Source organism: Vanacampus margaritifer, chromosome 8 (genome assembly GCF_051991255.1).
Source record: "Vanacampus margaritifer isolate UIUO_Vmar chromosome 8, RoL_Vmar_1.0, whole genome shotgun sequence".
Taxonomy (NCBI): domain Eukaryota; kingdom Metazoa; phylum Chordata; class Actinopteri; order Syngnathiformes; family Syngnathidae; genus Vanacampus; species Vanacampus margaritifer.
The window spans coordinates 9,314,676-9,341,500 of record NC_135439.1 but is presented as its reverse complement, the minus strand read 5'-3'; the positions used below and the strand labels follow the sequence as shown (position 1 = coordinate 9,341,500).

Sequence of the window (26,825 nt, the reverse complement as noted above, 5' to 3'; positions counted from 1 at the left end):
GTTAAGGTAGACTTTTTGCAGATCGGAACAAAGTTATTAGAGTTTCCAAAAGGAAGCAATTAACTCAGTTACTGCCATACATTCATTTTTTAAAAAGATTATTAAAAAATGGCGGTTAAAATGTTTTAATTGTAAACTGTTCTAAATGTACAATTTAAGAAATTCTAGGTGTTCATACTAATGTTAACAAAATGTTTAACTAATAGAAATAGTTCAATTAATTTTTGACGTTTATAGCCGTCAATGGCAGTGAATGAGTTAATTTTCATTACAATTTGCACTTAATCCAAAGGTCAAAAAAAAAAAAAAAATGCCAGACGCAAACAGCATTGTCATGTTTTAAATATGTAGAGAATTCAAGAATTGAGTTATTAATCTTTTTTGGTTTTAGTATAATGGAGGTCATAAAGGGTAGAACTAGCGACGTTTGATAACATTTTCTTCAGGCTGATACCAGTACACATACTCAACTCTTGAGTAGTCGTCGATACCAGTACCAAGTATTGATACCACTAGTACATAACCCCCCCCCCCCCCACCACCCCAATTTATAAACTTTATAAATTTAAATTTGTATAACTTTATATTTATATAATAAATTTAAAGAAAGACCTATATCTCCTAATATAGCACGAAATTAATGGCAATGTTCTCTTCTTCGAAGTTCCTGATCATATAGTGTTGGATACTGGTATCGGCTGGTGTCGCGAGTACCAATACCTTGAAATAAAGATGGGTATCGGCCCGATTGGTATTCACCCATCTCGAGGTGGAACTATCATTCATTCATTGTAAACAGGAGAGGTCAGATATACGTCGTCTGGACTAATGCTAATATTTTTATAAAGTTGTAAATGTAACTTCTTTAAAAGTGCAGGTATTCTTTTTCTACTGTGGTGCTAACTTCTATTTAGAGACACAGAAAAGGATAAATGCTCAAATTTGGCTTGATTATCAATATAGGTGTACTGTAACCCTTTTTGGTATCATACTGCCTAAGATAAGGTTGTGACAAAGTCATTTTTCGTACCCTTAGTGACTTGAATAAAAGCACCCCACAATTAGCCTTTATGTTTCATTCACGCACACAACCTGCTGCTTTTGCAAAACTCAGCACTTTTATTTTTAGTAGCCTCAATGGAAATGAGCTTGAGGTTACACTCACAGACACAAACTTTTTTTTTTTTTTTTTTTTTTTTTTTTATAACCCATGGAACAAATGACTTGACGTAGAACACGGTGGTCCCCGGGTCTCAGGTCAGCCCCGAGAGCGGCGTGTGGCGTCACGAGAGGAAGCGAGGGAACGTATTAATGACTGACTTCTTTTAAAAGAAGCCAGCGCGGCCTCTCTTGCACCCGTGGAAAAAGAAGTAAAACACAACCGGAGTTCTGGAGTTGTGCTGCAGGGCCCACTCTCTTCCTTCCTGTCTGGGGCATTCTCAGACACACACACACACACAGAAAACACGTCTCCCTTCAGTAAGTATGGGCCTCAAGCAGATGGCTTGCCAGGAGCTCTTGTAGGGGAGGGGGTTCGTTCGGTCATTATAGGTGCATGGCCTGTATTCACTTAGGAATGGACTCTGAAAGACTAAGCAAAGTTACTGTATTGTACATCCGCTTACATTTTTGTATCACTATCTTCTATTGTTGACATGCTGCCTTATTACACTTCCCCTATTCCAGAACTGTATTATTATTATTATTATTTTTACATGGCTGACTTGTGTCTCCTACAGGTCGGCCATCGTAATGATGATGTCGATGGTGGTGGGGATGTCGGTGCTTTCCTGACAAGTGTAGGTGTACAAAATGTCTGCAGAAGTAAGTAAAAAGAGTCTTGAGAGTAGGCCTCTGTAATATGTGGGCCATATGTGGCCTACAAGTGTGTGTGTGTGTGTGGGAGGGGGGTTGGTGAGTCTATGAGGAGAACATCTGGATATGTTTTTCCTTGTAAGCTGTGGTTGCCGCCACTGCTCGCCCGGTTGTGTGAATGAGCATGTTTTAGTGTTTCCCTGGTTCAGTGTGTCAAGGCTTTGTCCTCGCCGCATCTTGTTCACTAAACTGGCATCATTTAGGACATTAGAGACAATCGGCGGGTCCCTGTCGGTTCCCTCTACGCCGCAGGTACCGTTTGTCGTTACAGCGCCAAAGAAAAAAAACAAACACATCAATAGCCGAAGTGTATTCTTAGACATACGAGTTCTAGTAGCCACTTATAATTTGTCTCTCAGACCAAAACACAGAAATTGCAGCTGTTGTTTTATTTGGGGATTGAAAAACAGAGTGAAGCGAGTACACATTAACATGGGACTGTGCTGAAAAGTTAATTGCAGTGAGTGCCGGTGCTAAATTGGCTGAATAAAATACAATAAAATATTTGTTTTCGAAGTTTCATACTCGTTGGCATAAAAGTGTGTGTGGGGGGGGGGGGATGTTAAACTAATAGAAATATGGCTGCATCTTTTAGTCGTTGATACAGTCATTTCATAATAATTCATAAAGCTGCGTTCTAATTAAAAAGATGTACTGTAAAAAACAAGTGTGATATTGATTTGGGTTGTGGTCATTTTTTTCTGCCACTAGATGGCATAATTACATTTGCAAGACAGTGACAGCTCAGTGCATTATTCTTTTCATATTAAGAGCTGTCTAATCTTTAACATGCAGTTACTTGTGAAATTCCGCACATTTATAAAATTGTGAAATACAACTTGACCCCAGTCTCCACAAATATATGCATTGTTATTAAATATATTACTGCGAATTTTTGATATGGCCGTGTCTGTTGCGTTGCGACTGGACTTTCCCCAGTATAGGCTTTCCAAATACTGGGGCGGTCATTAATCACACGTTAAAAAAATTACTGGTGTTAATTGAGCTTTAAATTAACTCAAAAATGACACCCCTAGTGTAACAAAATGGCTTGATGGACTTCGGAATTCATTCTGCCGCAACCATCATGAGTAACGGGCGAGAAGTTGCGTGAGCAGTGGCTCCCCCTACAAAACTGGCACATTTTTATTATTTTCATTTTCAAAAGGACCCACTAGGAACTTGCCAAACCAGTGCCAGCACCAAGTCTTTGTTGATCCTGGGAGAAGGCGCCAACATTCAGCTGCTATTTTTACAGCAAGAAACCACGGTCACGTTTAAACATCTAAGAACGTGCCAAACCGGCACTGGCATAAGCACAGTGCGAAAGGGGTAAGAGAGATCTGTGATCAAACGTTTGTAGTTTTACACGATCATCTTATACACAAAAAAACAGAATGAGATGATTTTTCTCTGTATTTTCGGCAAAAACATCCCCTAAATTGTCGTGTACAACGACTGAAGTATTACTGATTTGAATGCGACTCCACTTACATTGCGCAATTGACACCCCTTGTCAGTTATGATTCTTTATGACGTGCAAAAAGTAAACCTAAATGCTGTGTAAAGTTTGATTTTTTTTTTTTTTAAATAGTAACAACAGATTGATGTGACACATCTGCAACTAAAAGTTCATGTCTTGACACATTGTCGTGTATCTTTTTTCTCCCGTTTGTTCTCGCTCTAAGCAATAGGGAGAAAATCCCACCTGGGATGAAAGAAGTGTGCACTTGTGGCCACCTCAAAATATCTTTCAAAGTGGTTGCATGTGCTCGCAAATATGCAGAAAGGAAACGCACGCGCGCCACACAAAGCGACAGACCTAATGCTCAAACCGCACTCAGAATAATTTAAAACAGGAAGTTTTTTTTTTTTTTTTTTTTGCTTGATGATAGGCCCGGGTGATGTGGCATTGCAATCATTTCTCCTTTTTCTTTTCTTTTTTTCCCCTCCTAGTTAACGGCTAGCACCAAGCCTTTAGTTCTACTGATGGAGGCACCATTGAGCAAGTGGGCACCGTTTCCCAGTTTGAGGGCGACCACCTGCTGGGTCTGAAGGTGGGAAAAAACGCTGCACGTGTTAAATCTTGAATTGGAATGATGCGGACACATCACATGCTGTTTTTTTATTTTGTTGCCCCTTCAGTAAGCAGAGAACCATATTTGGTTCCAGCCTATTGGTAAAGAAGTATAACTAAAATTATAATGAAATACTGCGAATTACTCTACAGTGGCTCCATGAGCTTTCGTCATAGAAGGAATTCAATGTAAAAAGTGTAAAAAAAAAAATGTGCCTAAAAAAATCTCGGGAGACTCATTGAGCATCTAAAAAAATCTGTGTTTTGCTTTTTCTTTGGTCCCAGTGGTTGCAATCAGCAAGTCGTTAAGTCATGATTGAATTTCACTTAGATAAACCAATGCCACATTTAACTTAAAATTGTACAAATCCTCAGAATTTCGGCCTCTCAAAAGTAAATATCCTCCCAGTTCTGTATTCCTCCATACGCAGATTTCACGGGCCACAAAAAGTGAGCCAGATCTGGCCCCCAGGCCCTGAGTTTGACACCCGTGCTATAAAAGGTTCCTGTTTGTTTTGCTCTACCTTTTATTTTCATTACTTCCAATGGGAGACATTGTTTTGAAATGAGAACAACTTGGTTGCGACATGCATTTTAGAAATTCCACTTCATTTGCAAAATGTGCGGTTAAAGTCTTATGTACGTTAGAAGTCATGTTTGAGTATGAGTGTTATTTAAAAGTGTTGAAAGTTACGCTGTGCGGCTCACACCATGTTGTGACATCACTGGCTGTTTTTCAAGCAGGAGTAGCCTTCTTTTTCTCGTCATCTCCTTTTGGAACAGATCTGGATTTGGCCAAATTCCCCCGTGCCTCATTTCCTGAACTCCCCCACTCCCACCACCCTCCCCCAACCCTCCACTCCACCACTTCAGTCCACTCAGCGCACCCTCCTCCACTCTGGAGACTGAGCCACGCTTGTCGACAGTTGCTGAGGTTTTTGGCGCTGCGCGGCTCTCAACCCACGCCTGGGCTTGTGCTCCAAAACCATCTTTTCCATTCGCTCTCTTGGAGTGAATGGCTGGAGGCGGTACAAATACAAAGCCATTCACATGGACCTGGTTTACTCGGCTTCAAAGAACAGCAAAATATTTTTCACCTAAATTTGGATTTATCAACTAGAAAAGTAAATTAGGGTGGCCAGAAAGACTAATATACTAAACAAACACACACACACAAATAAACAAATGTACCCAACTTTTAATGGAACTTTTCACTTGTTTTCATCAAATCGCCAATCACTTTTCTATATATTTTCTTTTACTTAGCCCATTCCAGTTGAGTTGAGGCGAGAGAACCTGGGCCCACCCTGGACTGGTTGCCAGCCAATTGCTGTCCTAAGGTTTGGGCAGACTAAATCAAACGATAAGAAAAATAATACATTAGCAGAATAATCAGTTCAATACGGAAGAGGATTAGGGCCAGTGAAGTGGGGGGAAAAAAAGGGTTGGCAGGATTCTCACGTTAAAGTCAGAATTCTCACTTTAAAGTGAGAATTCTGAGATTACGTCATAAATTAATCTGAAGAAGATTTTAAAAACAGATTTCTGAGATTAAAGTCAGAATTCTGACTTTAGAGAGAATTCTCAAAATTCTGACTTTAATCTCAGAAATCTGTTTTTAAAATCAGATTAATTTATGATTTAATCTCAGAATTCTCACTTTAAAGTCAGAATTTTGAGAATTCTCTGTAAAGTGAGAATTCTGACTTTAAAGTGAGAATTCTGACTTTAATCTCAGAATTCTGTTTTTAAAATCAGATTAATTTATGATTTAATCTCAGAATTCTCACTTTAAAGTCAGAATTCTGAGAATAAAGTGAGAATTCAAACTTTATTCTCAGAATTCTGACTTCAGAGAGAATTCTCAAAATTCTCACTTTAAAGTCAAATTCTCACTTTAAAGTGAGAATTCTGAGATTAAGTCATAAATTAATCTGACTTTAAAATCAGAATTCTGAGATTAAAGTCAGAATTTTGAGAATTCTTTCTAAAGTCAGAATTCTGACTTTAAAGTGAGAATTCTGACTTTAATCTCAGAAATCTGTTTTTGAAGTCAGATTAATTTATGATTTAATCTCAGAATTCTCACTTTAAAGTCAGAATTTTGAGAATTCTCTCTTAAGTGAGAATTCTGACTTTAAAGTGAGAATTCTGACTTTAATCTCAGAATTCTGTTTTAAAATCAGATTAATTTATGATTTAATCACAGAATTCTCACTTTAAAGTCAGAATTCTGAGAATAAAGTGAGAATTCTCACTTTAAAGTCAGAATTCAAACTTTATTCTCAGAATTCTGACTTCAGAGAAAATTCTCAAAATTCTCACTTTAAAGTGAGAATTATGAGATTAAGTCATAAATTAATCTGACTTTAAAGTCAGAATCCTCACTTTATTCTCAGAATTCTGACTTCAGAGAGAATTATCAAAATTCTGACTTTAAAATGAGAATTCTGACTTTAATCTTCCCCCTCCCCCCCGTAGTTCTATGTTTTGGCCACAAAAAAAAACATGTTCTTATGAAAAGGGGACGTCTAGTCACTCTAAAGTCTGCGCAGTTGTGTCAACCATATTCCTGATTTAACGCACCCAAGTCCACTCATTTGTCCTGCCGTGCGGCTTGAAAGCACTTCAGGCTGCAAGCTGTGCAAATGTGCTGGCAGACTGAGAATTGATGACCCCACTTGACAACGGACCCAACCCATAAAACAAACCCTCGGATAAGTCGGCCAACACCTGCTTCCCTCCCTCCACCTACGCCTCACCTCATCTGCTTGCCACACTAAAGGTCAACCGCTCGCTCATTTAATATAGGGCAAGGCAGCCTTGCAACAAAAAAGGCCACCAAACGTTAATTAAAGAAATATTTGTACATGTTATAAATAGCCCCAGCACAATTTCTCAGTCTTTGATCAAATAGATTATCCATTTAGTTTATTATTGCAGCATTTGTCTGCAACTCTGCACCCAGGGCGGTCTCAATATTTCATTTAAACAAAAAATCATACTTTATGTTGACAAGGACTCAAACTAGAGGCCTCAATACAAAGCCATGGCAACATGTCACCACCTCCAACGCTAAAAATATTGAAGTTTATTTTCAAGTCCTCTACGTAAAATGACTATCGCAGCAGCTTACTAAGTCACTTACAGTCGTAAAATTCTTCTTCTTCGTTTCTATCTGTATGGTCATATCATACTGCCCCCCGGTGGCCAAGTTGCACACACCAGAAGGAGCCACAATGAATTAATCTTAACAAAACTGTTTAATTATTTATATTCTATTTATGTTATACCGTACTCATGTTTTCATAAAGTACAATTCTATGGATTGCTATTTTCCTTATTAAAAAGCACATTTAAAAAAAAAGGGAAACTGGAACGGATTAATGACATTTCAATACATTTCAATGACGAAAGATGACTTAAGATACAAGCATTTTGAGTTACAAGCATTGACAGAGAATACACTCGTCTCTCAAGGTACCATTGTAATAATTTAGGATATTTACATTTAGTATTTAAAGCTGCAATATGGATTTTTTTCCCCCCAAATAACTTTACAATAAGCTTTTTATTTGACCATTTATGAGTGAAATGACTTCTAAATAGTAGATTAACACCTTAGCTGTTCACAATGGGTACTCCTGCAAGCCTCTGGCTGATAGTTTTCAGACTGGATTCAGGTTCGAATTTCCCGCTCCCTGTCTGCGGATGTGATGTAATGCGTGTGGCGTGTATGTGAAGAACGGTGTGTGCAGTTTCATTTTTCATCAGCAGGTGGCAGTAGCGATTCCAAATTGAATATTATACGTTCAGTAGCTTTAATCATATTCTAAAATAATATTATTAATATGATGTTAATTATAATAGTAATAGTGGTATTTAAAAAGCTGTCATTTAAATAAATTACACTTGTATCAATTATCATAGGAGTAAAGGAATAAGTGGTTTGGAAAATGGATGGATAAATGATTATGATTGTCAAAGGACAATTACAAACATTTCATAAACATGAATGTTCATTTAGGCTTTGAAATGATGTAGTTTAACACTAGTAGTTAATGGTGCATTATTATTGTAAAGACTCAATTATGAAGAATTAAACGCATTTCAAAGTTCTCAAAGCACTTTTGTCTGCACCGAAATGAGCAACTGCAGCAGCATTGTTGTATAATGTAACAGCCAGGCCTTAATTAAAAGTGCTGCTTGAATGTTGAGACTGAAGTGATCATTAAGAGTGACCCTAGGGGCCATGCATCTTTGACCAGGCCCTACCTCCTTCCGTTGTCATGGTAACATAATTAGGTGAGGCGCTGTTTGTATGTTTTTCTCTCCAACTTGATTCCGTTTTTTTTTTTTTTTTTTAAAGAGATAAACGTCGAAATAACAGCCTCAGTCAGTAAAACGGTTACACATTCAATGTTGTTCTTGGTGTCTGCAGGTTCGATGAGTCACTCTCGCTTTATTAACACTGACGCCTTGACGGACACCTCCTCCTGTGTTTAAGGCCATTCCGGGGTTTCTTTACTCACTGCACACTCAAAAAAGTGAAAAATACACTTGACCATTACTTATAAAAACAAACACAATAAAATAATCAGAAATGTCTACATTGATATTATGAGACGTACTTAATTTGGTGGCCCGCCAACAATGATTATGTAAAATAATCTGAAAATGTTAACCCAGCAGAATAATTGCTTAATTTTTTTAATTTTTTATCAAAATAAATACATAAAATGTCAATTTGCTTGCTAAAAAATTTAGTTTTTCAGTCACCCGGGTCATGTTAATCTGCAAAGAGTGAATTAATCGAGGCAACTGAGTAACATTTTCAGTGAAAAAGATCAATCCTCCTGCTAGTAGTTGTAAAACTGCAAACTCTCCCTTTAAATCACAGTATTCTTTTGTAACCGTCAGAACAAGTTTAAACGGCTCAAGTATTGTTCCATATTTTGGGATGTAGCCAAAAACACAAAAGAAAAAGCAAAACAATAGACATGAGTGGTATTTTTTGTTGGTTAGTTTTTAGTTCATCATAAAGATATTTGACGCCGTTGAGGTCAGGGATCTCGAGTTCTTCCGCACCATAGTCCTGCAAGCGTGCTTTTTTTGTGCTCTGGGAGCTTCCCCAAACTGCTTTGAAACTTCCCCAAACTGCTTCTACCGCAACGTGGTAGCATGCGATTGTCCAAAATGTCTTGGGTTACATGATAAATGAGGATTGAAGGCTTTCGGACTGCTTCCTGATTGATAGTTTGAGACGACACGCTTGTATCAGTGTGGACGGGTGCCCTGATTGGATCCATGAAGTCTTACAAACTCCGGTGAAAACATTTAACAGGACGCTGAGACCATAAAGATGTCATAACTTTCCTGACCAGACGAGTCTGACGTGTTAAAGCAAGAAAGTCATTATACAACAGTTCCCGTGTGTTTATGATAAAAGGTCTCTAGCTTTGTTCCGTCCAAATATGCAAAGGGCAAAGAATTACAGAACTCTTGGAATCCACTTCACAATCCGTGTTAGGGTTCCGCCCCCCCCGTCCATCACAGTTAGATTATTTCTCAAAGTACTAATCCACAATGTGAAGCAAAAAAAGACCATTTGAAGACCTGTTGTATTTTCACCCGTGCGTGCAGCACTTCATCACAAGGCCGCCTGTCAATTAGTGCCCTGATCCTGTTGCGTGCAACTGACACATCACCAAACGTACAAGTAGTGCTTGAAAGTGGTGGATTTTCACCCAGCCTAGCTACCAAATCATGGGTGGAGAAATGTATTTAAATTGGTTACAGTTATGTCATAATTTCAAATATTCAGAACAGCTCGCTCCAGATACGTTTTTTTGCGAAATAGCCAGATAGCATATTAATTTCAAAGTAAAAAAGTCAATTTTCCATTTATGTCCCCTGTAAAACCAGGAAAAATCCTCTAAATGTATTCCCATGATTTTCATTCAGTCAGCTCCATAGTGCTTATATCATCGCTTGTGTGCGTGTGTGGTTTCCAACTGCGCTCATTTCTCCAGCGTCGGGAGTTTGTCTCTTTCTAGTTTGATCTCTCGCAATAAATTCAGGCGAGAGGCTTTATTCCCGTCGAGAGAGGGTTCACGTTGCAAGCACGTGTTCGTATCATCTTCAACAAACACGCGCATACTTGAGGAGGATCTCAGATGTTGCTGAAAAATTCATGTCTTTGAATATTCTCCATTTTAATTCCTGGAGACGGAACACTTAGTCGACATTTTTGCCTGACAGCCGCACTCTAGAAATGATTTCACCTGTGTTAGACATGAGCCAGCTAGCCATATTGCCTACGTGTCATTTGGGATTTAATCAGGGATGCGATTTTTCCGCTAATTCGCGGAATTCCGCTTTTTTTTATCTCCCCCAAAAAAAAAAAAAATCTGTTTTTTTTTTTTGGGGGATTTCATTGTGTATGCACATGACTCCGACAGATAACATCTTCTGCTATAACAAAGACATTTGTGGTATGCGCTAATATGAGTTACTTTTCATTTGGTCATGATACAATTATTTGTTCATGAAATTTGAACTCTTCAACATTATTTATGTGTTAACTTAGTAATCACATTAGTTAGATATGATGATATTCTCAGTGATAGTTTTTAAAAGCAAAAGCAGTCCAATGTTTTTGAATGTGACTGATTTTGAGTTGACTAAAACTGCCATTTTATATAGGATAGTTCAATATACATTGAAAATTTATGCTGTTGTTTTGTCTATTTCTTTGTCATGTGAGTGCATTGAAAGTACTTAAAAACACGGAAAAAACCCATGAGCGAGTGCCAGCGGCCCCCAGACCCCCGGCTAAATTTTCAGATAATTTCACTTTGGTCAAATCACATCCCTGCATATTGCCTACGTGTCATTTGGGATTTAATCCACAAACTGCTCAATTAAATTCAAGCAATTCAAGTACCAATAACCAATAATCAATAACCTTCCTTTCTAGAGTAATACCGAAAAACACTGCTCACGATGCAAAAATAAATGATTTTACCAAATTCAAAACAAACCATCTCATTTCTTCTGGACCTGTAAAATGATAGCAGTCCATTGAGATTGCAGGGTGTCATCGCCCCCTATGTTAAGGAGTGTGAATAGCAGACATTATGAGCCTTTCAAAATTTAAGCGCGGCCTTTTTCTTTCGTCAAAAGTTCGTCAACCCATTGAAAATGTATCCGTAACTCAAAATCCACCAGTTGAGAATCTGAAAAATTTCTTTTTTTTGACCGTTACATCCCACAGCCTATAGGCACAATACATACAGAACACACATAATGTATGCTGAGGCAGAGCGTGGTCGTGCGTAAAGTTCAAAATGTTCCCATCGGTTTGTAAGCAAACGCGAATACAGCTTGTTGTGTGTGCGGACATGAGAGCCCTGAAGTTTTTCCTCTGTCTTGTTTGTGTGTGTGTGTTGGTGTTCACTGGCAAGTCAAGAGAAGCATTGTCTGCAGCTGGTGCATCACCACCCCCCCTACCCCACCCCTGCTCTGTGCAGCTGTGAGGAAATCAAACGCTCCTCTTCCCCCTCCCTCCTCCTCTGTCACAACCTGCTGATGTCCTATGAGGTCACTCGTGGTGGAGCCTAGTGACGACCCACTGACACTGACCCCATTTAGAAACATGAGCTCTCCTAAAATCACTTCTATGCCGTGAACCAGGTTAGCGCTTTAGCCGGTTAGCTGAGAAAAAAAAAAAAAAAAACAGTGGGCACAAACGTCGGCCTCAAAATGAAGGACTTTGTTGCTGCGTAATTGCATAAACAAAAATAACGTGTCCATCACATCAATCCTGGACATGGCATGTCACTGGTGGTGGACTGGTGTGCCACAAAACCACCAAGTGAAAAAATGGAAAGTGTGATAGAAATAGAAAATGGCAGCCGCTTAAGAAACAAAAAGATCCGCAATTGCTCAAATAATTGCTGTCATTCATAAAGAAACTGTACACTCACTTAAGGCAACTAAATTCCGATACCAACAAAAGTGACCTCATTAATGTACCTTGAGAAACTATAACATTTCACTTAATTCATCTGAAATGTATATTTAGTTACTACAGGACCCTTCAAAGGTTTGCGGTCATGCATAGAGTTAAGCCAACCAAGCTGTGAAGGAGAATAGAAATACATTTTATCCACTGATGAATGGCGCGTTACTTTGAAAGGTCCTGATGGATGGAGTTCTGAATGCTTGATGGATGTCCCAACAAGGCTGCAAAGTCAGCAAGGAGGTGGTCGAGTGATGTTTTGTATGGACATCAAGAGTCAGGTGGTATTTATGGTGCCTGGCGGCGTCAAAATGACCCCTGCAAAATTTATGGAGTTCCAAACTAACCATTTCCTGACATGGTATAAAAAGACGACCTGTGACTTTTGCACTAAAAATCATTCTCAAACTATCCCATGCTGCAAAATGTATCATCGAAGCTTTAGTTAGCTGCTTTGGGGCAAAATATTTTAAAATTTGGGGGGGTGGAAAATCTGCGAATATGGCTGCCGAACTCCACTCTAAATGGCGGGTAATCATCCCCTGACCTCAACCTTATTGAGAACATGTGGAGCAATCGTAATCTTCTTAAGATACCGTGGCCAATGCTTGTAACAATACACTTGTATCTCACATCATCGTTCCCCAGTGAAATGAATGGAAAGGCCATTAATCCGTTCCAGTCTCACCTAAAAAAAAAAAAAAACTCAAGCCTGAACCATGAAATATATGAGAGAATTTTTTAATTCTTAAGAGTATTTATTGGTCTTTTTGAACAAACAACAACAAAATTGAAAATCAACTTATATAACTGTCAAAAATATAATAATAAATAGTTTAGTATTTCACAAAATCTGAAAGAACATTTCCCACTATTAATAAGTATAGTACAACTGCTATAATGCACTATTGGGATTTGAGAACTCCACCAAAACAACTGGAAACAGCATTTTTTTAACTTTGTGGGTCACAAATTTTTATTTTGTATAGTGGGAAGCCTCAAAACGGTTTCTGTTCTTGTTCAGGTAAAAGTGTACTTTGCATTTCTTACAGTGCAAAGTGGCCTGTGCAGACCTTGCATTTCTGTCGTATTTGTCATTTTGGTAAATGATCAGTTATGCAATTTAAACATTCATCATCATTAGTTTGATTGAAAAATCAAGCTTTGATTGCATGAAAAATGCAAAAAAAATTACAAAAAATTAACATATCACTGATTCAGCGTAAAATGACTTTATACACCTACTGTTTCAAATTGTATACACTTACTTTGAACACGGTTTGACTAAAACATTTAGTCAAAAATATTGAGTACTGTCACATTATATCCACCCATTAACTTCTTACAATGTTGTCTAAGTAACATTTTTCAACTTTTTCTTACCTTGTAAATCAGGTGTCTCTCCTTTCTCACTTGTGGCAATCTTGCAAGGTCGCTGGAAAAGCCATCAACTGGGTGATTACTGCCCTCTAATGGATTATCTGTGCAATGCATGTGTCAGATTATATACGTCAGGGTTATAATGAAAAAAATAATAATTATACTCATGAAATAAAGTGCTCAGTCCAGCCGCCTAACATGCTTAATTTAAATTTTAACCTGACTGTAAAAACTTCTAACGCAGCCGACTTCTCCCTGTTATGATGAGACGAGCCGCCAGCGTTTGTTTTTAACCAGCTGCCGAGTTGACACATCATCCGTCGTACGTACGTTGTATTCCAACTTCCCTCCCGCCTTTGATGACGCGCGCCGGGCTAAAGTTAAAGTTGGCGAGAGGCGGCGGTGCGGCCGCAGCAGTTGTTGTGCAGCGACGCGGTTGCGCTAACTGCCGCCCGTAGACCAGCAATAACCACGTCCACGGTTTTGCCCGCAGTCCCGAGCCACAAACATGCAGAGCAGCTGCCGCGGCCTCGCGTGGTAGCACAATGCGAACTTGCACCGTTTGACCCTTTAAATGACTTGCAAAGTATATAATGACAGATCGTCTGCGGGTCGTCGGTGGACCGAGACTGTACTAGAGGAGCCCCTTGTACAAAACAAAACATCATCCTGCAATCAGATCTGTGATTGCCAGCCACTGAAATCGTCAGTTGCGCCGTGGGAAATAATCCGACTTCACTTAACTGTCATTCATTTAACACAATAAATTATGGATTGCTGCGAGTATATACCAGCTTTGTGTTCGACGAAGCGAGTTTATATTTCCCCACTGTCTACGTAGATTTGTGAGTAACCTGAGATGAGATATTCATCATATCATTACAGTGGAAACTTGATTTAATGGGGTGAAGGGTTGTCTGTTAACTTGAAGTACTTTTTTTCCCATGGCCAAAAAACACCCAAGATTATGGCTGTGCGTGAATCAATGGTGACTTAAATTTTGATAATTGGCCGTTAAAACAATTTTCCCATTTGGGTTGCAACAGAAATATTTGGCCGGCTAACGCCGTGCTAGCAATAAATGAAAGGGAATTTTCACACGCAATTAAAAAATATATATAATTTATTGCAGTAACAAAGACTAGGTCCCAACCAATAGGCATTTTTTTTTAAGGCCATTTTATCAATATTTGGTGGAATAAAATTCTGACAACCGATTAATCTGCTGCTTAATTTAAAAAATATATATGTATAATAAATTAATAACCTTTTTTGGTCCCTTAAAGTTTAAGTAACACTCTTCCAAGTCCAACACATTTGTTTTTATTTTATATCATTTTCTTTGTCTTGTGTTTGTAACAATCCGCAGTGTGGCACCGTGCCACAGGGTGGCGCCTCTTTGGTTTTATGGGCATGTTCTTTTTCGTTTTTTAAGCAGTGAATGTTTTTGACGCTGGGGATGTACGATAATTGTAACGCGCGGGGCGCCTAGTCCACTCCTAGCCCATTTTTTTGGATTTCTTTTTAATAAAAGTGAACCTGTAGATTTCCAGCTGTTCTCCCGTTTTTTTTGCTGTCTCGCTGCGCCATTGCATGCGCAAGAACGTCAAAAATGGCTGATTTTCTGCCAATTTTAAAAGCACTTGTATCACCCGATTCATATATACAGCCATGATAAAGATTTCTGTCAGAGAGTTTAAATACTAAATATGCAAACGTGATTGACTGCACCCAATGGTTGCAGACTTTTATTATTATTCCTGAACCACCACTTTTATGTAATTTGTCACACAATTGCCTTTATAACTGAAAGAAAAAATAGATATTAATACAAGGTATTGCACCATTTAAAAAAGTTTTATCTGAGATCTCATAAAAGAAAACATTTAGTTTCACACTAATACTAATAATTTATGGCTTTATCGCCGATAACACCTATCTAATAAGTTGCTCTCATTTTCAAAAAGTTTGGTGAGTAGTGACCCCTGACTTTGTTTAAGTTGACCTCCATGTTTCATAAACACGAAATAAACAACCTTCCATTTTTCTGTACAGCTTGAACATTCCTACTTGAACGCCAAGCAGGTTGTTCATCCTTTCAGGAGCCAGGCTTGTCTTGAATGGCCGAGGAACAAGCCGTGTGTTTCGGCCCCTTTAAATCCTCACGCCCCGCCCTCTCTCACGGAGCTCTCACAGCCTCTTAACTGCTCCGAGCTCAGACAGGGAAGCAGAGCCGCTCTTCGTGTCACCCGTGAGCCGTCGTCGAACTCCCGCCATGGACCCGGACGGCAGCCCTTAACACGGCCCTTGGTTTTCCGTATTTATTTAATTGTTCTTCTTCTTCATCTGACTCGGGAGCTCGAATGGACGTCGCTGGGCTGGAGGAGTGGGAGGAAGAATCCTCCGCGTGTTTGAGAAGGGGAGCAGAGGGGCATGTTGGATCGGAGCGTGTCGGCTGAGTGGAAGTGGAGGTGGCGGCAAGAGGATAAAAGTGAACTTTAGCTCGGCGATTTCAAACCCATTCCCTCCCCCCCCCAGCGCCATCAAGTCCCACCAGCGGATTCCCCACACACCGCTTCCCCGATGAGAAGCCCTCACCCGCGGGGAGGCTGCGCGATGGTGACCGTGACGATGAGCAAGAGCGCCGAGTGGCTGCAGGAGGAGCTGGAGTCCGGGGCCGCCGCGCTTCTGCTGCTCGACTGCCGGCCGCACGAACTCTACGAGTCGTCGCACGTCGAGGCGGCCATCAACGTGGCCATCCCGGGCCTCATGCTGCGCAGGCTGAAGAAGGGCAACCTGCCCATCCGCTCCATCATCCCCAACAACGAGGACAAGGAGAAGTTCGTCAAGCGCTGCAAAAGCGACGTGGTGCTTCTGTACGACGAGGCCGGTCCCGAGCGACTGGAGTCCGGCCTGGGGAGCTCCGTGCTCGGGTTGCTCCTCCAGAAGCTCCGGGACGACGGCTGCAAGGCTTTCTACCTGGAAGGTGAGTCTGGAAGCTGCTTGTTTCCAATCAACCGTGGCAAATTAGAAAGATATTTTGTATTGCTGTACTTTCATTTTCGTTTAGTTGATTTTTCTTTTAAATTTGAATGTTTTCTTTAAAAAGGAAAAAAATAATATTGTTCACTTGAAAAAACGGTGTAAAGTAGTTTTTTTTCCACTCAGAAAGTCTAAATAAATTTTACAAGAGTTTTGAGTACATTTGACCAGTTTATTATTATTATTTAAATTACTCAAGCATTGAATAACGAACTTATGCCCTTCAGCTTGGAAGACAGCCACTCTACCACCTGAGCCGTGCAACTCTTGCTGTTTGCCGCTATACTTCATTGCTGGTGTGTCCAAAATGAGACCAAAAACGGGTCTCCTGGAGGTTACAAGAAATCCACCTGGCACCATTACAGCAGGAATGGCATGGCTCAGGTGGTAGAGTGGGCTGCCTCACAAGCTGAAGGTTGAGGGTTTGTTCCTCAACACTTGAGTTTTTTTTTTTTAATAAACTGGTTAAATGTCCTCAAACGTCTCCATGTAAAATTTACTTAGAATTTCTGAGTGAAAAAACGTAAAAAAAAAAAAATTCAAGTAAATATTACTCCTTATTTAAATTTTTTTTAAAAAAAAATCGCATTCAAGAGGCAGTTTTTGTGGTTTCAATTATCTATGTTCACCGTTTCAAAATGGGTGGCCCAGTAGCCAAGTAGTTTTGAGGTTTGGTGTTCGAATCCGAGCTGCTACCCACATTCCAAAACATGCTTGTTTGGTTAATTAGGGACTCTCAGTGTGAGTTTGAGTGTTTGTTTGTTGACACCGTATGTGCCCTGCAATTGGCTGGCAACCAGTTCAGGGTGCACCACGCCTCTCGCCCAGTCTGCTGGGATGCGTTCCAGCTCACCTGCTACTCTAATGAAGACCTTCTGTATTGTGTATTGAAGTCTAATGGGGACTACAATTGCACAGTGCATTTCTGAACATCCTGTGTAATTCCCTTTTTCACCTGTTTATTAATGAAGAATTAAATCCACTCTCCCAATTTGTAGTCTTTACGTATTAGTCACTTACAGAATGTGCATTAACAGCCTAACAAAACACCAATCAATGTGAGTCTAAATATGTTTTCAATTAAATGCAGCACAGCCATGTTTGTTCTTCTTTATAAGGCAGGCTTCTTCTTTTTTTTTTTTTTCATGAATGAACAGTGTAAACACGTCTGCTCACTGCTCATATGAAATCCCCCAACAAAGAAAGGCATCTTATTTGAAGAGAAGTGCATTGTGTAATTAATAATACCGCACGAGCTGACTAGCAGATGTATGAGCGTGTGTGTGGGTGTGTGTGCGCGCCACTGGAGCCACAAAGCTGCATGTGCCATTCACAAAAAGTCCGCTGAGCCGAGCGAGCATTCACTTGGCTTCTCTCAATGGAGCACATGTGTCCAGCTGTTTTCTTGTCTCACAGCTTTGGGAGCTACGTAACCACTAGTGCACTTCTTTGCTAGTATTAGGACTGCAGCTATTGAGTAAAACCAAACACTCAACAAAAAGGATTTTATTACAACACGTACTTTGTTTTAGAAACATTGTCAGTGCTAATGCTAGCAGTGAATGGGAAATCAAATTGACTGGCTAATAGAAAATTAGCATTGAGTTCTAAGAGTGGCTTCAAATCATTTATTATTTTTATATATCATTATTTTAATTTGTTTTTTTGTTTACTCTTTCAAGTTATATTTAAAGTTGGGTTTTGGTAGTTTTTAATTGATAATCATATTTATTAACTCATTCATTTAATAAAAAGATTATTAAAAATTAAGGGCAAGAGGCGACTAGTATTTTTTCGGTAATCTTTCCTTTTCCTTTCGATAATCGCACCTCTTTTTTCCCCCGGTTATCTTTTTTTAATTGTAATTAATTGCATGACTTCACTAGTTAACTCACGATTAATCACTAATTTTATATCTGTTTTAAATGTACAATAAAAAAATTCTAGGTTTTCATACTCTTATTGCCAAAAGTGGAAACAATATGTTAAACTAATAGAAATAGTTAAAATAAATTTTTGACGTCTTTAGCCGTCAATGGCAGTGAATGATTTAAAAAATAAAAATAAAAAATATTATTAAAAATTTGGGGCATCAGGTGATTCAAGTTTTTAATCGTAATTAATCTCATGACTTCACTAGTTAACTCACGATTAATCAAAAATGTAATATCTGTTCTAAATGTACAATTAAAAAAAATCTAGGTTTTCATATTCTTGTTCACAAAAGTGGGGGGGAAATTAAACTAATAGAAATAGTTCAAATACATTTTTGCCGTTTATAGCCGTCATTGGCAGTAAATGAGTTAATTAGGATTTCAATAGCATTCAAAAATAATTACGACTAGTATTTTTTGGGTAATGTTTCCTTTTCCTTTCGATAATCGTACCAATTTTTCCCCGCAGGAGGTTTCAATAAGTTCCAGTCGGAGTTCCCCGAACACTGCGAGACCAACTTGGACTGTTCGTGTCCCAGCAGCTCGCCGCCGTCTTCCGTCCTCGGCCTGGGAGGCCTCCGCATCAGCTCCGACTGCTCGGACGGCGAGTCGGACCGCGAGCCGGGCAGCGCCACAGAGTCCGAGGGCAGCCCGCTGCCCAGCAACCAGCCGGCGTTCCCCGTCCAGATCCTGCCATATTTGTACCTGGGCTGCGCCAAGGACTCGGCCAACCTGGACGTGCTCAGCAAGTACAACATCAAGTACATCCTCAACGTGACGCCCAACCTGCCCAACATGTTCGAACACGAAGGGGACTTCAAGTACAAACAGATCCCCATCTCGGATCACTGGAGCCAGAATCTTTCGCAGTTTTTCCCGGAGGCCATTTCGTTCATTGGTGAGTCGGCTCTGCTTTTTATACAACCGTCAACTTTTTGTCGTTACAATCCGCTCAATCGACGACGAAAATAAAAACGATGAGAAATGACAAGCCTTTTTACACGGAGCCCAGAATAAGCAGCGGATTACAGCAACTGTGGGCACTTTCACACGCACAATAAGATAATTACATCATGTCAGCACCAGTGTCTGGCGTGAGGGATGAAATGCTTCAGACGCTGACGATTGCTTTCATCACAACTAAGTCGGGGAAGTGAGTGTCAGGTCTCAAACTTTCACATTCCCGTTCCTGTTAAGGGGAATGAACCAAATCCATGTTGGTACTCCTTTAGTTGTGTTTCCAACCCCCAATTATTATTATTATTATTTTTAGAATTTTCAAGAAATGCGAAAATAAAACAACGGAAACGCTAGAAATTCGAAAAAGTGCCCAAAATTTACCAAAAAGTTTTTACGCTTGGAGGGGGTGGATTTTGAAGCGTCTCAAAAAAAAGCAAAATGCAAATTTTGGCTATGGAAACATTTTTTTGCGAATAACCGCTGGCAAGACCAGATATACGTCACGCGTTTTGACCGGATTTTACGTCACACGTACGTTTGTAGTCCCAAAGCGATGTCGGACGATAAAGTATGTTTGGGGGGGGGGCGACGAAACAGAAATAATTTTGGAATTCATTAAAGAAGCCAATATTAATGCTATTTTAGATGGAAAAGCGCAAAGAAACGCTACGGTTTATCAAGAATTGCAAAAGTAAACTCTTACGTCGCTTCCTGGTCTTCTTCTTTTCAATTACTGGTTGATCACATCTCATGGTGTATACCGCCACCTACAGCGGCGGGAGTCCCCTCTCAATATTCGCAAAAAAAAAAAAACTTAGCGAAATTGGCATACGTCGCATGTCCATTTTGCGCATTTTCAGTAAATTTGCTTAAAAAATTCGAAACAATTGGATGGAAACCTGACTTTTGACACAGAAACAGACTTCGACAGGCAGTGTGAAAAGGGCTAATAAATACGGTCCTCGATGTACGACCAGAGTTCCAAAACAAATTTCCAAGACTGTTCCGACTCGCTAACCATCGGTAATGCAAAAGTAAAATCTCAATTTCAGTAACTATTTGTATGAAAAACACTTGTAGGCCATAAATATAAAATAATCCAATGAGAAATGGTAATAAAAAGTGGTATAGAGCACTACTTTTTTCATACCAAGTATTTGTACGCCACTACTAGCATATTCTAATGCAACGATAACAGTATTTGTAAGAAAAGCTCTTGTAGCTGATAAATTTAAGCAAGCAAGGGAAAAACACAAAGTACAACATTAACTGAACGTGCCTTTTAGTAACTTGTGACGTATCCTTACGCCGCTGTGCAAAGTAGTTCAACGATAAGGGATGTAACGATAACGGCAATATCGTGATATCGCGATATTAAAACTGCCACAATATCGTCGTCGTCATGCCACGATATTAAAAGCAGCACATCTGTTAAAAAAAAATCTGGTTGATTTCCATTTGTGCAGTTCTAGCACCCTCTGGTGGCTATTTTTTTGTTGTTGTTGTGCAGTTTAATTTTTACAAGGCATGTTTTGCCCTTCTATGGTTAAAATCCATGCTAATGGTCAGATGAAGGGAAACATATGAGTCGATTTGTGGTGGAACTCGACGTGTGCGTGCATTAGCAAGTAAATGCCTCAATATTAAGTGTTATTACAGATTGTATGTTGTTTATGTACAAAAGCACAATGCTAATTTTTGTCGCAATATCCTGTCGTGAGCTTCCGTGTTAAAGTCAGACTGTCATTCAACATTGTCTGGCCTCAGTCATTCCCTCTTGGGTGTGTCAAGTGAGAAAGACCGCAAACTTTCTCTGTTGCTGATTTGGCTTAGATTTCAATGTATTGATGTACTGTATTGTGAGAAGAGGAATGCTGCTGTATGAGGAAGCGTGACTTGTGCCGGAGCCGGGTGCTAATAACCACTGTTGGCACTCGCGTGGCATTCTTGTCCAAGCTTTCAGCTGTTAAAAGGAAGCCAAGAAGTGATGTAGAAGTCAATGATGACATCGTCTTATTGGACTTCAGAGTCTGCTGTGGATGCTGTTAGCTAGCCGCATGACCATTTCCAACGACCCCCCCCCCCCCCCCCCCACCACCACCACTCTCCCCCTCCCCTTCTTTAAAGTGAGCAGACATCACACACAAATTGAATTCGGTGTACACAAGAGGCGTCTGGAGGCAGCAATAAGCGAAGCTCGTCTAATGGCCTGAGCGTCGCAAGGCCTCGGAGGGACAGACAGACGCAGCTTATTAATAATGAAACAACAACGTATAGTTCATGGTTTGACTTGAAGCGCCGGCGCATCCCTGAAAATGGTAGTTGAAGTTAGGGCCGGGTATCGATTCTAATTTCCTGAATCAATTTGATTTCTATTCACAAGAGTTCAGTTTGATTCGATCCGCTTCAGTTCAATCGATATTAATTATGGAACATCAATTCTTAAAAAATCAAGGGAATGATTAAAAACGCCACAAACAATTTCAAAATAAAATTTTGCAGAGGCCATAACTGGTTAAATGATTTAGTTTATTAATGAAAGTAACACATGCTATAATCACTCCGGTGTTCCACAAGTATTGACATCAGCAAGGGTGAGATGAACATATTTCCATAATTCTAATTCAATAATTGTTAATAAAGATTTTGAATGGTCAGTCCGGTTTTTCATAAATGTAAGAAAATATTTTTAAATTCATGTGAACAATAAATTTCAAGAAAATACTAAGATACAAAAAAAAAATGGCCTTTAAAATTCTATTTTCTTATGAATTTATGGGAAAAAAGATATATTAAAATAATCGATTCATGGTTTTATGAATCAATATTAAGCTAAAAAAAGAAAATCGATTCAAAATCGATTATTCGATTAAAAAATTAATTATATATTTTTTAAACCCAGCCCTGGTGGAAATCCGGCTGACTATTGTACAAAAACTAAAACAACATTCCCATATCACTGTAAAAAAAGAAGTAATATTTACTTGAAAAAATTTAGTACGTTTTTTTTCTTAGTTCTTAGTAAATTTTACAAGGACAGTTTTGAGGACACTTTAACAGTTTATGGGGGTAAAAAAAAAAGCCGTTTGAGGAACGAACCCACAACCTTGTGCTTGGGAGCAATGCCTCTCTATTTTTCTTTTTTTAAATAAAATGATAAATTCTACTCAAAACTCTCCTTGTAAAATGTCATTAGAATTTCTGAGTGGAGTAAATATTACTAATATTTTTTTTATTATTTTTTTTTTATTGTGTATGGGAATGTTTTTTTTTTTTGTTTTTTTTTTACAAAAGCCAGCTGGATTTCCACTTGTTTTTTTCTTTCTTTCTCCCTTTCTTTTTTATTTTTTTTACAGTGTATAGGTAATAATGTAAATCTGATTAATAACCGAAAATACATTGTATAGAGAACAATCCAAAATTTACATACAGAAAACAGCGTGAAATTAATATAAATGACTAATGAAGTGGGTAAAAAAAAAAAAAGGGATTTTAAGCGCGCCTTGTGATCCAAACAATACGATATAAAAAACAGTGAAATCATTGACCGCTCTTTCTGCGATTACATAAAATGTATATATTTTTTTTATTCCATCCTCTGATTGCCTATTTTTTTCCCTTCAGACGAGGCACGCTCCAAAAAGTGCGGCATCCTGGTGCACTGCCTAGCCGGCATCAGCCGCTCGGTGACGGTGACGGTGGCCTACCTGATGCAGAAGCTCAACCTGTCGCTCAACGACGCCTACGACTTCGTCAAGCGCAAGAAGTCCAACATTTCGCCCAACTTCAACTTCATGGGCCAGCTGCTGGACTTTGAGCGGACGCTGGGCCTGAACAGCCCGTGCGACAACCACGCCGCCTCGCCCACCAACGAGCAGCTCTTCTTCACCACGCCCACCAACCACAACGTGTTCCAGCTGGACACGCTGGAGTCCACGTGAGGAGTGCCACCTCGTTGTCTTTTTTGGGTCGAGGTCATCATCCCTTGTTACCGCGGTAACCACGTTGCTGCGCTGGAGGCGCTAGCAGCCGCTTTAATGAACGTTTTAGCTACGGGGAGCGCGGCAAAGTTCGAGGTCGCTGACGACGCCTCGGAAAGCGGGAAGTTTTTAAGAAAGCGAAGGACAGCTTTCATCAAGCCAAGGAGACTTCTTCGTGCAAAGATTTTTTTTTGGGGGGGGGGGAGAACTGAAAATGCGCCGCACTTAGAGGCGACCGCCTCCTCACACCCGGAGATTCGGGAGTTTTCGGAAAAATCTCTCTACGGAATGTAGAGTTTTTAAAAACCAAGGAAATGTTAACACACACACACAAAGTATTTGTACTGTATGTGCTGTTTGTACGTTATAGCAGGAAGAAATGTCTATATGCATTTTTTTTGTATATTTTTGTGTGCTTTTACACACAAGTTTAGACCATGTATCGATATATATACACACATAATACTAATAATGTTTGTCCAAAACAGTGAGATTGTAAAACTAAAGAAAGGAAAAAGCGGGCTTCGATGATCCGACGCAGTTTGCACAGTTGTGTAGCCAATGGCGTGCTGGCACTGACATGCAGCCATTTTAAGAAACAAGATGGCCGATCCTGAGGCGGTCCGCTAAAAGGACCAAACTTTAGGCTTCTGTTTGACTTTTGACCAACTCCAGTTCACACATCCTTCCCAGCGCCGCATAACCAGTTGTTTGTTTCGCAACTTCCTGCTTTGTGTCGTCGCACCAAAGTGAGAAGCTTTGCCCAAACCGGTTTTTGTACTTTGGAGTCAGAGAGGGCGGAAGGCAGCACTTAGTTTATCTTGGCAACCTTTGGCAAAGAAGTGCCTCCTTTCTTGAATATATACAAAGCCCTTTTTACACAGCATGTTAAAGCCAAGTCTTACGTCTGGTTTGTCGCAGAATGGGGGTGCGAACTGCAAAGATTTGGAACGCCGTAACACCATGACAAGAGGAGTGATCCTTAAAAGCAGTTTGTTTGTCCAACAAGTATTTTATACATCAAGCCAAAATCGGAGAAACTTTTCAAACTTGCTGGATTCTGTGTGAAAACGGGCACCGTTGCATCCGCGGGTTCGATATTGTTACGACTCCGATGCGGCCATGTTGCGGGGTCTTGCTAAAAAGAGGCTCTTAAAGTATACAGATGAAAACTGCACTTAAAACAGGCCCACTGTTTTTAAAAAAACAAACAAAAAACGTTTTGTCTGAATCACCCTTAAGCCTTGAGTATATATTGTACGAGAGAAGTGTTCAACCTAATTGGATATAAATATAAATCTATATATTACAGCGTAATAGTAAGCAGATCTATAATGTTTTGTATACCTGAGCATGCTGCGATACTGTATGACTCAGTTGGATGTTGCTTTAAAAAAAGGAGCGAAGACTTTGTTGCTAATTTACTAAATGGAGGGTTTTTCCAAGACTGAGATGAACTCCTGCTGCCCCGTCAAGATGGATGCCCCCCCCCCCACACTTTTTTTTTTAATAGCAGGTGCAAAAGAATGTGTAGCTTTTGTCCAAATGTACGCCGATCCTCTCACAACTAGTAATACATATATTTATTTTTTAATTTTTATCCATTTTTATTTTTTGGGGTATTTACAACCCATATGTTTAATGATTGGCTTCATCTTAGCATATTTAGCAGTGTTAGCTAAATAGGTAGCTGCCAAACTATGGGTAAAAAAAAAAAAAAGTCAAATGCGTTGATTTGGGACATAATCGCTGAAAAAGAACGTCTTTCATTTTATTAGTTGTTAAACTTCAGACTTTACGTTAGCATCAGGATATTAACTTACAGTATTGCATGCTGTTAGCTAATTTAATCTATGCGATGCTAACAGCAAGTAAGCTATTATGTCAAATTAAATGGTGGGGGGAGAGGTAGCTTTCAATTCATTCAAGTGGTGAAATTCTAGTCTTTATGATCAACTTTGCGTCAGGAAACGTGTTAGCTGTGCGGTGTAACTCGGCCATGTCATGTTAGCAAATGCTAATGAGTTGATGCCACAGACTTGGGCTCTGTTCTTTTGTGGCGTTAAGTTAGCTTAGCAACGTGATGCTAACTAAAAACATTTTTTTTTTTTAAAGCTAGCCTTTTGAATGAAGCAAAGGTGTTGATTTTTGCCCTCAAATTCTGATCTAAATCCACTCCAATGGTTAACTAAGACTACCACAGCAACTTTCTTTTGAGTTTCTTGCGAGGGGTTCAACCGAACGAGTTGTGTCCAGCGGTCGGTTGTAAGCAGGGTTGGTCTCAGCTGGCCTTACAAACTCTTTCTAATACTGACTGTTGAAAACTCTTTGTATGTCAATTTTTACAAGACCGCTGTGTAAACGATAAAAATAATTTCTAGAAAAAAAAAAGAATGCAGTAAGATTATTATTTTTTTTTTTTTAACCCCACAAGGTTGTCTTTATTACTCTGCAATACTGCGCCGCCTCGTTTTTTGTACAATACCTCAAATGTCCTTTTGTACTATATTGATCAACGCATTTGCTTAATGACGGTCGCTTGCCCCAACTCGACTTTTTTTCCCCCCCTTCGCATTCTCTTGTCACAACAAAAATTTGGAGTAAAATTCTGTATTCATTGGCCTATTTATTTATGACATTATCTTCCACTGATGTGGAAACAGGACTTCAGAACTATTAAACAAATTGATTGTTAAACCTTTACCCAATCAAGGCAATGTAATCAAATACCCATCAAGCTACATTTCTGTCTTGTTTAGTTTTAAATGTGCTCTATGCTATTCCTGTGGCCTTTTAATGGTAATATATACACTATATATATTATATTGAATATGTTATGACTTTATATGCAAATGTTGTTCTACTACAGCACTAGAGTGGAAAATGACCCCCCCCCCCCCCAAAAAAAAAAACACTTAACAGTGTTTGACTCTGTTTCAGTACGCAGCTTTCATTTTGTAAAACTGATTCCGAGCTGCTTTTCCTGTGTGTTATTTCTCTTTTTTATATAACAATGAAAAAAAATAAAATTGGGGGGAAAAAAACACGTAAATGTTGCCACATCACGGGAACGGATGTTTCTGTGTCCTTAACTTGTAGCCACATCTGGGTTTCAATTTGCTCAGGACTGGAGGGACTATTCAATGATTTAAAGTAAAAAGAATGAAGTGAGTGATTAAAAAAAAAAAAAAAGTTACCTCAATGAGGGAATTTTCAGGGATTTCTTTTTTTTGTTTGGGGACAATGCGTCTTTGCATCGTGTTCTTGCATTGAATGGCCGTTTTGTATTGAATGGTCGATTTGTATTGTGCTGTTTTTAACACAACATGCAAGCTGTGTGGACGAAGCAAGGAGGGATAGAAACACCATTGGCCCATTGTATTGTACTGTACAGTATACTCAAACCACACCACACTTGTTTATACTGTAATAAATATTGACATATTTTTTCTTTACTCTGTTGTTGGCTTCCATTCTTTCCACCAAGCTATCCGCGTATAGATGAATTATTTACTCATACTCTCCAGGATCTAAAATATACCCAGTGAATTTAA

The 26,825-nt window shown here is 39.3% G+C and overlaps 1 protein-coding gene across 2 annotated transcripts; it reads left to right on the top strand.

Moving 5' to 3' along the window:
* The first annotated feature begins 1,762 nt into the window (after nt 1-1,762).
* Nucleotides 1,763-26,726, top strand: dusp7 (dual specificity phosphatase 7). 2 transcript variants are annotated; one of them, XM_077573073.1, is made up of 5 exons: nt 1,763-1,824; nt 3,832-3,932; nt 15,411-16,341; nt 18,801-19,229; nt 22,916-26,726. In XM_077573073.1, exons 3-5 carry the CDS (start codon nt 15,939-15,941, stop codon nt 23,230-23,232), a joined length of 1,149 nt encoding a protein of 382 aa, XP_077429199.1. In that variant the 5' UTR covers nt 1,763-1,824; nt 3,832-3,932; nt 15,411-15,938; the 3' UTR covers nt 23,233-26,726. The 2 variants fall into 2 exon arrangements, with proteins under 2 accessions (XP_077429199.1, XP_077429200.1); XM_077573074.1 differs by lacking the exon at nt 1,763-1,824 and having other exon boundaries at nt 3,560-3,932.
* Nucleotides 26,727-26,825: the final 99 nt, after the last annotated feature.

Coding starts and splice junctions, on each gene's coding strand:
- dusp7 (XM_077573073.1), top strand. CDS start 15,939: ATGAGAAGCCCTCACCCGCGGGGAGGCTGCGCGATGGTGACCGTGACG. Junction 16,342..18,800: donor CAAGGCTTTCTACCTGGAAG/GTGAGTCTGGAA, acceptor TTTTCCCCGCAG/GAGGTTTCAATAAGTTCCAG. Junction 19,230..22,915: donor GGAGGCCATTTCGTTCATTG/GTGAGTCGGCTC, acceptor TTTTCCCTTCAG/ACGAGGCACGCTCCAAAAAG.